We start from the raw sequence: 14,505 nt of genomic DNA, 5'->3' as shown, positions 1-14,505 counted from the left end.
GCTTTCAGTCAGACTGTTGCCCTTTTTAACATAGTTTATTTTTTTCGTGGCTACTTTTAAAATTTTTGTCATTGACTTTCTGCAATTTCAATATGATGTTATCTAGATGTAGATTTCTTTTTATAATGTTTTAGATTCATTTGGATTCCTGAATCTTTGATATTTTTCATAATTTCTGGTAAATTCTCTGCCAAAATTTCTCTAAATATTGCCTTAGCCCTCCCTAGCCCCCACCCTTCCTGGGACTCCAAAAAACGTGTATCAGAGCTTCTCATTTTATCCCCTGTACCTCTTCTTCTTTTTTATGCATATTGGTTCTTTACACTTCATTCTGGATTTCCTTCCAATCTATCTTTCAGTTCACTGGTTCTCTAATTCAACTATATTTAATCTGCCTAATTTTGGTTGTATTTTTCAATTCAGGAATTTCCAATTATTTCTTTTTCAAATCTGCTATGTTACTCTTTATAGTTTCTAGTTTCCTTCTAAATTTTGCAAGCTTGCTTTTAATTTTAATTCTTTGAACATAATAAGCATACCTGTTGGGAATCAATGTCTAATATTTCCAGTATCTGGAGATTTGCTGCTGCTGCCTGTTCTTTGTGCTGGTTCTTGCTTACAACGTCTTGTCTCCTCACGTGTCTAGTCCTCTTTGATTATGTGCTAGACACTGTATTTGAAAAATTATTTATATGGGATGGTTTGTTTACTCTGGTTCACTCTTATTCCTAGGGTATATCCCTTAAGATTTTTTGCCCAAAGATAGGTGTAGTTTACCAGTGTCCACACTGTTGGCAGGGCTGGGACTCCAACTTTTACCCCCTTTGCCCTGAAAGGGTACCTAAGTGGAGTTCAGCATCTCCGCTGCCTTTTCCAGTCTGGCGGAAGAAATGTACAAGCTACAGAACCATCTTTGCCAAGATTTTAAAATCAAAGGAACTTGGAAAATAGCTTTGGCCAAGGTACATACAGTTATGGAGTAGACAATGTAGCTGAAATTAGAGATAGCCAAAATAAAACTTTTCACATCATTAATAAAACAAAGAAGCGTTTTGAGTTAAACAGCTGGCAATTAAACAATATTAGAAAAAACTGGAAAAAGCCTACATGATCAAAAATCAAGAGGTGCATTTATTTTCTCACCATTTTCTGCCAATGGAGCAAGAACTTCAAAAATCATTTCCCTCTTATCATGTTCTATTTGTTTCTTGAAGAGTTTTACCAGCTCTTCAGCAATATTTGTACCAGCAAACTGTTCTTTACTTGACTCTGCAAAAAAAACGAGGAAAATCTGGAGTAAGCAAACAAAGTTAAACCCAGAAATTGTTTTCTATTACTTTCAATACTTGGTCATTTTGTACCATTCCTGATAAATAGAAACACTTTTCAATGCAGGAACAATCAAATCCATTTTTTAATGCCCCTGAAAAGGAAAAATGTCTAAGGCTTTAAAGAAAATGTTCTGATCCAATTATATTCAAGGCTATAAAAAAAAGTTCACTAGCATAACATATAGGTAACCATAGCAACAATAAAATTACTAAGTTATAAATTCATAGTTTCAAGGTTTTTAGTCAAAGAAGAAAAATTACTCATAATAGACTGCATTTTACATGGCTGAATTAAAGGTGATTTATCATCTTATCTTTATACCATTAAAGTGGTATGCTTTTGCACTGGTCCTGACATGCCTAATATTACAGATGAATTCTTCACATGCACTTGGGGTCTCATTTTTCTTGCCTCTTCAGCATCTCCACCATCTCCTCTTCACTCTAGATCCTCACCATCAGCATTTAAATATGCTTTAATATTTCTCAAATAAAAAAGTAATTATTAACAACCAACACCTTCCCTCTACTCTACTTTTCTTCAACTACGATCCAATCTCTGTTCACTTTCACAAACAAGTTTCTTGATATCTACATACACTGTCTCTACTTTCTCAACTCACATGCCTTCCTAAACCCACTTCAAACTAGTCTTGGCCCCTTCTACACCTTGCAGTCTCCTTTGTTTGCTCCTCCTCTTCCACCAGACCTCTATAAATTTCAGTTCCTTGGCACTTCATCCTTTGTTTTCTTACCTTTTTGTCCTTACTGTCACCCTAGGCAATCTAATTCTCTTTCATAGCATCAAAACAGCACCTATATGTTGATACTTATACAATTATATCTCTAGCCCTCTTCTGGACTTCAGGCTACATATATAACTGGCCATTTGACATCTCCATTTGAATATCTCTCTAGCATCCAAACCTAATGTCTAAAATGGACTTTTGATATTACTCTGAAATCTCTTCTTCCTCTAGACTTCCTTAACTTGGTAAATGAACACTCCATCTACCCATTTATGCAGGCAGAAACCTGGGAGTCATTGCTCGCTTGTTCTCACTCAACTCTACATCCAATGAACTGCTAAGGTCTACCATTCTACCTCCAAAATACATCCGAAATCCATTCTATTTCTCTCCGTTTGTTTTCTCAATTTCTTTGCTTGCATCAGATATTCTATTAATTTATCTAGAAGTTTCTCTCAGAAAATTGTGACCAAACCCAATCTAGATTTGTTACTCTCTCTGTTTTAGGGGCACAGCTGACATCCTGGAATTTCTCTTTATCATTATCTTGATGGATACTTTCTTCTCCTTCCTGTACTAGATACTCTATTATCGATGTTCTTTTGCCTTTGCTTATTTTGTTTTGGTGGAAGACTCCTCTAGCAGCTTCCTGAGAAAGCTACTATATACTGTATATAGGAGGTAAATATTTTGAAATCTTGACTGTCTGAAAATGCTCTTTCCCACCTAGAGTCTATGCTTCTAATTAAATTAGTCCCTCACCTCATTCCATTAATTTCTCATACTAGCAATTATCCTAATTTATAATTATATGCTTATTTACTTGTAAATTCATTTAAAACATTTATTTCCATCTCACTCACTAAATTATAAGCTCCTTGAGGGCAGGGCCAGTGTATATTATTTTAACAACCATAAGCCAAGCAGAGTGTACAGTATAGTGCCCAGTAGATAGCAGGTGTTCAAAAGAAATTTACTGACTGAATGGATATGTGACAATGAATAAGTAAATGAATACAAGAGTTAGGTTCTAGTCTCCAGTTCCTGGTAAATCTCTTGTCAACATAAAAAATACTGCAAATTCAAACTTAGAAAGGAGAAACACAAATCTTAATATGGCTTAATACAGTTTCGATTCACTCTACTGTTACACTGCTTTTGGCACACGCACCAGATCTATGCCAAAATGATGAAAATCCACTTCAAGACTCATAAGTACGATTCCTTAGTGCCTAAAACGGAATAGGGGTGAAGCGTCTTTCTCAATAAGCTACCTAAACCCTCAGAGATCATATTCTACAAATGTCAGCACACCTCACCCTAAAAGGAGGTTAGTTTGATTTAAATAGGGATGATTTAACTCCTGAACATTGTTAGTTGCTCCTCTGCTTCAGAAAATTCTTCGAATGGAACGAATTTCAGAAACATAAAATCATAGGTGAGGCAGATAGACATCATCACTTATCTAGTTATGTGCTCTTACTCTTTTTTAAAAATAATAGTGTTAGCACTCTTTTTTCCAATCCATATTCTATTACTCCAAGCACTTACTAAACTGAAACCAAATTACTGCCGCTAAGTAATTCAGGCCACCTGCCAGCACAAGGAAACAAGGCTCTATGATTACTACGGGAATTAAAGAACAAAATCTGTACTTATTCTGCAGGTGGATACAGAGAAAAGACAGCATGAAATATGATTTGGACATTATATTTGAATTAAATGCCATGGATCCTTAACAGCCCTTTAGCAAGAAGCTTCATTTTCTAAGGGTTTATTCTTACCAAAATTATACATAAGTTAGTTAGTCCTAATACTTATATTACCAGCAGAATCCAGTCCTCCTCCCTCATTTCTCCTTCCTCAGAAGCAAGCACGTAAAGCTCTTTTAGCTAATTTATGGGTATTTACCTCCATATTTTTAAATGACACATTTGTTTTGCCACTTTTTAATTTTTTAGTGTTAGGTATTTTTGACTGACTCTCCACTATGAAAGATGAGCTTAGTTTCTTTTTCTCTTGTCTCCACCACACCCTCCATCTTCTTAGTGTAGGTACACTGTAATTTTGGTTGTATCAATAATTAGTGTTTCAAATATACTATTTCATTTTCCGTGGAATTATTCGTCCTCATTTGTTTAGTTTTCTATGTACTTATTAATTCAACTGCAAGATTGCCACGAGTTGCCTAATCTTCTCTTAATAAGCTTATTCCTTTTAGGTATTCCATCAATTTCATCTCCTATAAGAAGTTCCCCAACCTCGACTCCAAGAGCCTTCTGACTCACTCCAATCTGGACTGGTTGCTCTTTGAAAATAGACCATTTGTGGCTCTCATGTCACCACACTACTAGGAATTCCTGTTTTCCTGTTAGATCTCTTGTTTCCTGATTTCTATATAGTCTTCTTTCTTAATTTAAATCCCTTGTTTTGGCAGAACACATCTTCCAGTGGCTTCCAGAGGAAAGGTATGTAGGATAGCAATTTTCTGAGACTTTCATGTTTGATTGTAACTTCACACTTGATTGGTAGTTTGGGTATACAATTCTATATTGGAAATAATTTCCCTCAGATTTTTGAAGGCAATACTCCATTTTTCTCTGGCTGCCAGTGTTGTTGTGAGACATCGGATGTCCACTGATTCACAATCGTTTTTACGTAATTTTTTCTCTTTCTCTCTGGAAGTTTGTAAGATGTTCTCTTTGTCCTCATTATTCTAAAATTTCACACTGATATGTTATGGTCTGGGTCTATTTTTATCCATTAGGCTAGGCATTTGACAGACCCTTCAATCTAGAAAATTATGTATTTTAGTTCTGTGATACTTAAGTTATTTGGCAACTTCCTCCTGTTTATCTCTTTCTAGACTTCTTGGTCTGATCCTCTAGCTATACTTTCTCTTCTATTTTCCACTTCCTTGTTTTTTGTTTCACTTCTGCAAATATTTCTCCAAACATTTTACTGTCTTTCATTTTAGCTATTGTGTTTTTAATGTTCAAGCTTTTTTATTGTTCCTTTTCTTTAAAAATAGCATCTTGTTATAGTTTTGTGCTTATAGTATTTTTTTCTCATTTATCTGAGGATATTAATTTTTTTCCCCATCCTGCATAGTTTCTATTTCCTCCAAGTTGCTTTTTCCTATTTCTTTATTTCATTATCTTCCACGTTAGAGGCTGTCCTCACCTCTCTGGTTGTCCGGCATTGATTAAGAATTGGGATTGAAAAACTGATTAGAAGCTATGAGCATGACAGGTCTTGCTGACTGCCAAGATTCCCTGTGGGGTGGTCAGATGGCCCTTTTGTAGGGAAACCACAATGTAAGTATCTTTAAGTCTGTGTTCTAAAGGACAAACGGACTAACAACATTGGGGTTCTCAGCATCAGGTATATCTACTTTTACTCAATCTGTTTTTGGAAAATTTTACTTATAAAAGATTTTGGAGCCAAATACAAAGGTGGAAAATCCCCTTCTACTTAAACCATAATGTTAAATAAGAATGCAAACTTTAAAATTGTATTCATGCTAAAATTGTGAATGTAGAAAAATTATGTGGGCACATAAACTAGGATTCAGAGAGAACAACAAAACAAAAAGGTGGAGCTGCATTTTCCTTTTCTGCCCCCAATTCTGAAATAGACTGCACTTGTTAAATTATTTTATCTCTTGCCTTTAAGCTATTATATGTCTTTAGTGAGCAAAACCACAGAATTCCTATTTAACATTTTTATTAAAAAACTTTGACAAAAAGTAACTCTAGCATTTAGTAATATGCCATATTCAGAAGTGTGTGATATGAACTTGATATTTACCTGTGTCAATAAAAATAATACTATGTAATTTGTTAACTCATGGGCAATAAAGCCAACATTGAAAAGAGAAAAAGTTTAAAGCCAACACTGAAAAAAGAAAAATAGAAAAAATCCTGGGGCATACATGTTCTATTTCAGTGTTTATGTATAACCTAGCTATTATGTGGGCATAAAAAACTCATGATATAAACTCTAGAAGTCTTAGTAAATAAAGAAATATTTTTCTTTTATCTTTTTTTCCTCCAAATGGGGTAAGGGCAGTAACAGCTTGGAAGAGAGTAAAAAATTGGGTTGAACTAAATTGGGTATATATCCATATTTTAATATAGCTCAGGGAGTCGAGGTTGATCTGAGGTGGTCTACGCAATCTCCAAAACAAATCCAGATACCTTAATGCAGGCAACTCATACTAAATAGCATTTATGTTTCTGTTACAAAGATTACGATATTATCAGGGATTATATAACATGATTTGTTTTATTTCTACAAACTACAATAAACACAAGCTCCAAATTCTATTTTAATAATGGAAAATAATAACTTGTGAAACAGTAAATGAATGTTCTTTCATTCCTGGTCTTACTTCAATGGTGGAAATAATAGTTAACAGTATTAAAAAGAAGAAAAGCAAAAGAGGAGATGAGACAAGAAACATTCACAAATACCAGGAGATGATCTAGTGAATAAGAATGACTTTTCAAAACTAACTCGATAAATAATCCCTATTCCCTTAACTTGAAGTCAAAGCAAAAGTAAAGTACTGAAATCAAGGTTTTAATGTACATAAGGACATGAGCTTTCAGTCAGAAAATCTAAGGTTAGAGTCCTGGTGCTTCTGTTTATTTATTTATAAAATGGGGATAATTAATAGAATTTATTTATTTATTTGTTGTAGCTATTATATTTAGCTATGACAAAACATCATTTGGTTTCACTGCCCTCATAATAAATAATTTATTATGAACACGGTCGTGGGGTAGATTTAGCCCAAGTGTTGTAACTTTCTATTAAGAATCATAGGAAAGAAGGAGAGAAAGAAGAAAGGGTACTATACATGATATAGAGAAAAATAAAACAGGGAAGAGAGATGGGGTGCTGGGGTCATCAATCTTCTTCTCTGTTATGTCTGGGCTATGTTTCCAGCATTAGTCTGTTTCTGTCTACCTTCTGATTCTCAAGGATTTCGCATATTTTTTTCTAATGCTGTTATAAATACATTCTTATGAAAAAGTCCTCTATCATTTTTAGGCATTTTGTAAAAAGAGGTGGAAGAACCTTGGTCTGTTAGATTCCTTTTTACTTGATAACCAAATAATTTATACAAAATGTAATAAATTATGAAGTCTTTTATTTTTTCCCTAGAAATACAATATTTGATTTTCAGACCATCCCTCATGTAAGAATACTAAAGTCAAGTGGAGATCATTTTAAATATTCAACTCTATTAAATAATATATAAGTGTAAACTTTAAATCTGAATACATGAAACAATTAGGGAAGCAAAAGTAGCTCAAATGATAAACAATACAATAATAAGATATAATTGGATCTACTTTAATATTGAAGCAAATGTCTACAATGCTTTAAAAAAAACAAACTAATATAATCTAAATGCATTTCCAGGTTATTAACATCTAAGGGAAAATTTATTTTAAGTACATTAATAAGTTAATTACATTTGTGGTTCATGAATAGGACTTACCAAGCTCTGCTAAATTGCCAAATGCAACAAGACACATTTCTGTAAGAGCTGCATTTTGGCAGTGGATACCCAGTAATTTCACTAAGGTAGGAATAACACCCATATTGATAAGCTGAGCTTGAAGGGAATCTGTAAAAAAAACAAACAAACAAAAAAAGTGTTTATGTATCAAATGGATATTACTAAGAAGAAAACACCTCTTATTCTTCCTATTAAAAATTCAATACTATTTTAACTACAGTAAAGCAAGACTAAGTCCATTCATATAACTGTCTTGAAAATTTTTAAGACATTTAGTTCAGAAGAGTTGAGGTTTGAATCTTTTCAATCATCAAGAAATTTAGAAATGAAAATAATTCAAATAATATGTCAAATCATTAGTGTTCTTAAAAAAATAGGGTCTTATACCTTTACAGAGCAGGCTTTAAAGATGTATAAACAATTGAACATTAGCATTGGTTTTTAAGTGAGAAGGTAAGACAAAGTAACATTTGCATTACAGAAAATCAGAGTACCTGAAAAGCACTAAGAAAAAAAAGCAAGTTTAATAAAGACCAAGAGAGAAGACAAAAATCTTAGAACCCCTTAAAAACAGTTGCTCCATAATAAAGAGTTTAAAGTATATAATACACAAAGATTATTCTTTGATTATCTGCAGCAGTGTTCTTCGATGACTGCTAGAAAGGAAAGTAGTTTTCACAAGGAAAAAATGAGTTACTTAAAATATTTTTCTTTTCAAAGTTTTATTTAGTAATAGTGACAATCATCTTGGTAAAGAAAGGAAAATTTGGCTTGAGAGGTGAAGAGAATGAAGTCAATACGGCTTTGTCATCATTGTTTGCCTTCATTTTCTAAGAAACTACTTGGTTTTAAGGTATTTCATATGCCTTGGATTTCCACAACGGCTCTTCATGAACAATAATCAAATACCTGTAGCAAAGTTGAAGGTAAATAAATCAAAATGAAAACCAAAAGTACTGCCTCTTAGAATAAGCTAAGAAGAAAGACATGAACACTCACATGCCTATGCAAACACTATCACTGTAATAACTGGTTCAGCCATAGAAAGAGGAATGCTTTCAAAATTTTTTTTTCTTTTTAAAAACTTATATGCCATTTCAAGCTAATAATTTTCTCTAAATTCTTTCAAGTTACCTATCGCAAATCTAAAGATAAAAATCTGTTTCTTACAAAACACATTCTCCTCATAGCACGCTTCCCTTGACAGAGTTTGCCTACTAATCTATCACTCTTCAGAGTTCTTAAACTATAGATAAGGGGTTGGTCAGGTGATTATCAAAAAAGAACAGAAAGACAGGGTTGAGCTGTCTCATGTGCCAGTGGATTACTTGCCTGGTGGTCTTTGTAGTTAATTTTTCCTGCTTTTAGAGTGAAGTATGAAGAGACAGCCAATTGAGCCTACCGGCCCTGAAAACTGATGCGTGGGTAATTACAAACATTATCTGGTTCAGTTGTGGGGGCCCATCTATACTAGAAAGGGGCCTATTACCAAAACAGAATAGAAAACAGGCCTGAGCAAAAGGGAAGTTTACATTTAGAGTTCAAATAGTCTAAAACAATTTCAAATTTTGCAATGAAATTATGAAGTCTGTTCTAAAAGGAGATAGAAATAAAATATAAAAAAAGGATATATTCAACTAAATGACTTGTTTTTATGCTTTTGACTTTTTTCCTACACAATTCAGCAATTAATGAATGATTCATAATACTTATCTTATAGACAAATACTTATGCTATAGAGTATAGTATTATACCTATGTATTATATTGCCAGAATCTTGTATTATGGTTATAGTATTTGTAATGATCATGCACCAAGAAGCTTTCCAAGTTAGAAATTATTTTGATTACTTACCAGTACACAGAGTTCCTTATTACTGGATCACCTCTGCAGATCCTTGTTCTTTAGCAGTCTTTTAAACTTTCATTTATTTATTTATTCATTTTGACTACCTCTTCAAATACTGCAGAGCTGTTGAATCATTAAATTTCAGGTACGTAAGCGTGAGCACTAGCGCATGCATTGAGTGTGAGTCAAACTCCACTATATGTCTGCATATATGTAAGCATCACACACCCCCTCAGTACTGTTGGTACAAACTATAAAAATCCAACAGTCCAGGGACATCAGAGGAATAACAGATTTTATGGAGATAACTCAACAGGAGAATGCCACTTAGAAGACGATCTTCATGCTCTTCTAATGTGGCATCTCTACCACTTTCTTGGACCACTTGTACAATATGATGAATTTTGGTTCCAGGGAAAAGAGGGACAAAAAGTTAAGGAATGTTGCAGAGTTTCATACAATCCTTGGCATACAAATTGAAGCAGTAATATTTGAAATTGTGGTAGACCAGGAGAAAAAGTAGCATAGCCTAATGGTGTGAATTGCCATAATTCATGAAAATCACGCTGCATCATGAAAATGTGTTTTTGGGCCGGCCTCGTGGCTTAGCGGTTAAGTGCGTGCGCTCCGATGCTGGCAGCCCGGGTTCGGATCCCGGGCGTGCACCAACGCACCGCTTCTCCGGCCATGCTGAGGCCGCGTCCCACATACAGCAACTAGAAGGATGTGCAGCTATGACATACAACTATCTACTGGGGCTTTGGGGGAAAAATAAATAAATAAAAATTAAAAAAAAAAAAATTATGAAAATGTGTTTTTAAGCTATCCAGGAGCCAAAGTGTGTACTCACATACAACACACATACCACACACAAGAGAAAAATATATAGTCATCCATGGGACAGACTCATTTTGGACCACATGGGCACTTTCTTTTACATCCACTTCTATGATGCTAACTAAAACAAAAATTATACTCAAATAACTCTAAAGTCTGTTCATACCAATTACAGCCAAGTCGTTCTCGTTGGATAATGAAGGCCCAGGAGAGGAAAAAGACTTTACTCAAACAGATTGATACAAATTTTCATTTCAAGATAAACAGGCATCTTAGAACATGGTTCTCAAAGTGGGGTCCCCAAAACCTTTTCAGAGGATCATAAAGTCAAAACTACTTTCAGAAAAATACCAAGATTTTATTTGCCTTTTTCACTGTATTGACATTTGCACTGATGGTGCAAAAACAATGGTGGGTAAAATTGCTGGGCTTTAGTATGAACCCAGTCAGTGGCACCAAACTGTATTAGTAGTCATTATCTTCTTCACCATCATACACACAGTAAAATGCAATTCTTCTCAGCAATTTTGTTAATTTTGAAAGTTATTTTTCATAAAAATGTTATGTTAACATAATGGGTTTTTATTATTTTAAAATGCAATACTAAGTAATTTAAAAAATTGTCTCCATTTTAATTTCTAGTACCGTAAATACTGATAGATATAACTATATATAGGCAAACATTCTTTGAGGTCTTCAGTAATATTTAAACATGTAAAAGAGTCCTGAGACCAAAAGTTTAAGAACCACTGCCAAAGGATTACCTAATTTTTATAGGAAATGGGGAAAAAAACATGGAGACGAGATTCTAAAATTCAATGACGTGCTTAGCAGATGTGATAACAGGGAAAAAAATAATAAAAATTGAAAGCTTGGTAGGAATCCTCGATTTTGGTGCTCAGATATTTTGAGCAAAATTACATTATTTAAGCACCTGAACATCTCATTCTGCTTATCTGAGTAGAAACCCTCATAAGCCTAGAATATTCCATGATTGGGCCTGTTTGCCTATTTCAGTTACAACTTAGTATGCTATCAATAAATAGGTCTTTTTGTGGGGGTTAAGTAGGGGTCTTGTTTGTGTGGCATAAATTAGTATTAATTCTTATTGCTGAAAGCAAATGATTCCATTTAATCACTTTTTCTTATTGCCTAAAAAAGCTTGTGAATGGACTTCAAAGGACAGCAGCTGACGTGCTATATCACGAATGGTATCTGGACTATGACTTTTAAAACAGAAACTAACTGGAAGAAATTCTTAGAACCAGAAATAGTTCACATTCTCTAGATACATTTGAGAGTAAGTGAAACAATGCAAGACTGAGACTTTTTGCATCCTTCAATGAATACCAGCAATTCCAAGGGAATGTTTATCAGCTCAACAAACACAATTCACAAAAATGCAACCCAGGCCCGTACACAGCAAACACTTATGTGTGAAAGACAGTCTTTAGACAGCACAATGTCATAAATGTCTGAAGACTTTTCAATATTGCTCCTGACACACATCACAGACAAATACTGACCAAGATACAGAATTACAAAATTACATAATATCAAGATGACACAGCCCTACATGATCTATGGGGAGGAAGAGGAAGAAAGGCACTGAGGGGGTGCAATACAGATGCATATACAAAGAAATATAAGGCAATCAACGCATGCGCTGGTGTGAACACTTACCTACCTACATTTGAATTTCAATGGTTCCAAGTTCTTCAGGTCACACTCATGGAAACTCCAAAGAATGGAGATCTGGAGAGAAGATCTCAAGTTGAAGAACCTTTTTCCCCCTGAGTTTTAAGTTTAATGTTTAAAACATTGGTATAGATAGATTATAGGTCCAGAAAAGTATGCCAAGAATTTCAGTAACTAAATTGAAGTTATGCTGATCAATTACTAAAAAGAATAAGTTTCTTAAGAAAATTATAACACGTTTATCTTACTCCTAAGAAAATACCCTTATAGACAATGTTATAAATTTATTAAGCTTATTGGTAAACACGATGAAACTGTGTCAAAATAAGACACATTCACAATTCAAAGTACAGTCTCTACATTAGTATGTATATATGGTATGTATATTCATAGTATAAAGAGTCCAATATTCCTATTTATAGACTTGTATAAAAACCCTATCTACAGTCAAATGAATTATATAGACTTGAAACAATAAAAAACAAGCAAATGTAAATCTTGAGAAGTTCTAATAAAAATTGTATAAAAACCATTTGACCATAACAAAGACCAAAGAAAACTGCCCTTGACCAATGGTACATCTACATTTCCAAAAATGGATATAAAAATTAAAAATTAGAAATGACATATCTGTGAAGTAGAACTTGTGAGTTTAAGCAAGTTGTAGCTCTATTATAATACCAAAATGTTTACTAACTGACTTAAATACAATTACCAAGAGGATGACTTGTGGCTAAAACCTTTATACATACACATGTGCAGGTACAAGTAAGGACTTCCTTTTCAGTTACTTATTACTCAGTATCTTTTTGTTGATTGATCAGGAAAGTGGAGAACTTTTATTCCAGACCTAGTGTTGAGCATATAAAACTAAAAATATTGACGTGTTTAAAATTAACTTCAAATCAATTATTTTTAAAATTAACTTCAAATCAATTATTTTAAAAGCCCTCTTTACACAAAACATGCATTAACTGTTTTGCACCCAGATTACCCCTATAATTTAAGTCCCAGGTTATACATTTCAATGACAAATAGAAATTTCAAAGGAAAAAAAAAATCAAGATTCATTAGTATTGACAATACTGGAGGTTTAAAACAATATTCATTTACACATTTCTTGCTTTCTAAAAGTTAACAATAAAAAATGGTAAAGAGAATTCAAAAGTTTTTTTCTAGGTTCTGAAAATAAGTATGTCTACAAAGCAAAATTTCCCTTTTGTAAAAGTTCTAGAGATAAATGACAAAAGTTACATGAATGAGTATAATGTAAAACAACAGCAACAACAAAAAACTCCAAAGCAAAAATTACGAGAAAGGAAAAATGTTTTATTATTTATAAGAGGCCTACTCATTTACTGTTCTCAATCCAATGACATCTAGAGTGATTATATCTTAATCTAGTAGATAATTTTCTTCCCTAGACTCACTCCAGGTTAAACTATTTCCCACAGATCAACTCTTGTTGTAATGAATACTGCCACAAAGGAAATTTCTACAGATATGTCTACTCTTATTAAAGAAAACTCTCTATTTTCATCTCAAAAAGAAATTGGTCTTTTAAAGGTTAAAACTGTTTTGTTTTGTTTTTAGAAGAGGACTACTTCCAGTTGTTGCTTAAATAGCTCTCACTGGGACAAATAAATCCAGTCTCTGCTCTCATATGGCATTGCTGGAAGGCCACATCTACAGTAAGTATAAAATTAAGCCTAAATTTTTGTATGGCAAATTAAGATAAATGCCAGGTTAACTTACATCACAACATGTATATCTTACAAACAAATGTGTTTAAAAACATAAAAATTCTTTGTTTTACAAAAGGATTTACTGGCTTTAAAAAAAAACCCAATATTACGCGTTACTCTAGAATATTACTAGAACACTTTAAAACTACACAAAAGTTATTTGCAACACACAAACTGTATTAACAAGATACATCTACATAACCAAAAGATTTTTGATTTCTAGCCAATACCCATTTTTTAAGCAATATTTAATTTAAAATTTTTTCAGTAAATAAAATATAGGCAGTTTGGTGTTAACTGAATTTTACTTGTAGTTAGAAAACAGGATTACAAATTTTTATGCAAGTTAATTTACATATGATACTTTTCTGCCTTGAGTTTCTCTCTGAATGGATACTTTGAGCAGTCTAAATTAAAGATGCACCAATATTTGGCCAAAACGCAGTAGTCATCTCTGGCTTTAGCCTCAGCTCTTGGAAGGCCAAACACCTGAATGCTTCCTTCAATGTCATTTCTGGCACCTACAAACTTGTGCATGGTCAATAATCACACACTTGATACCATCATATTTCAACTAGTGTAGGAACATCAATAATAAAAACAAGGCCTGGTCTTTCAGTTTTACTGTTACTATCTAAATATTCATTTTCAAATATAGGTAAGCATTCCACGCACAGAGAAAATACCCCTTTGTGCTTCATATGTTGAAATTCTATCAGTCAGTTGAAGGTAAATGTATAGTTACATTGCAATATTAAAATATG

The 14,505-nt window shown here is 33.4% G+C and overlaps 1 protein-coding gene across 6 annotated transcripts in view; it reads right to left on the bottom strand.

Annotated features, from left to right (window-relative positions):
* RAP1GDS1 (Rap1 GTPase-GDP dissociation stimulator 1) overlaps positions 1-14,505 on the bottom strand; it is a 163,478-nt gene that overhangs the window by 38,734 nt on the left and 110,239 nt on the right. For all 6 annotated transcript variants that reach the window (XM_058547544.1, XM_058547542.1, XM_058547543.1 and 3 more), the window contains 2 exons: positions 7,593-7,721; positions 1,144-1,269 (listed from right to left, as the gene is read on the bottom strand). In XM_058547544.1, the coding sequence (XP_058403527.1) occupies positions 1,144-1,269; positions 7,593-7,721 (255 nt within the window). The remainder of the gene's footprint in view (positions 1-1,143; positions 1,270-7,592; positions 7,722-14,505) is intronic.

The sequence above is a fragment of the Diceros bicornis genome, chromosome 8 (genome assembly GCF_020826845.1).
Source record: "Diceros bicornis minor isolate mBicDic1 chromosome 8, mDicBic1.mat.cur, whole genome shotgun sequence".
NCBI classification, from domain to species: domain Eukaryota; kingdom Metazoa; phylum Chordata; class Mammalia; order Perissodactyla; family Rhinocerotidae; genus Diceros; species Diceros bicornis.
The sequence above is the reverse complement of the archived record's forward strand: the minus strand, read 5'-3'. Positions and strand labels throughout refer to the sequence as shown.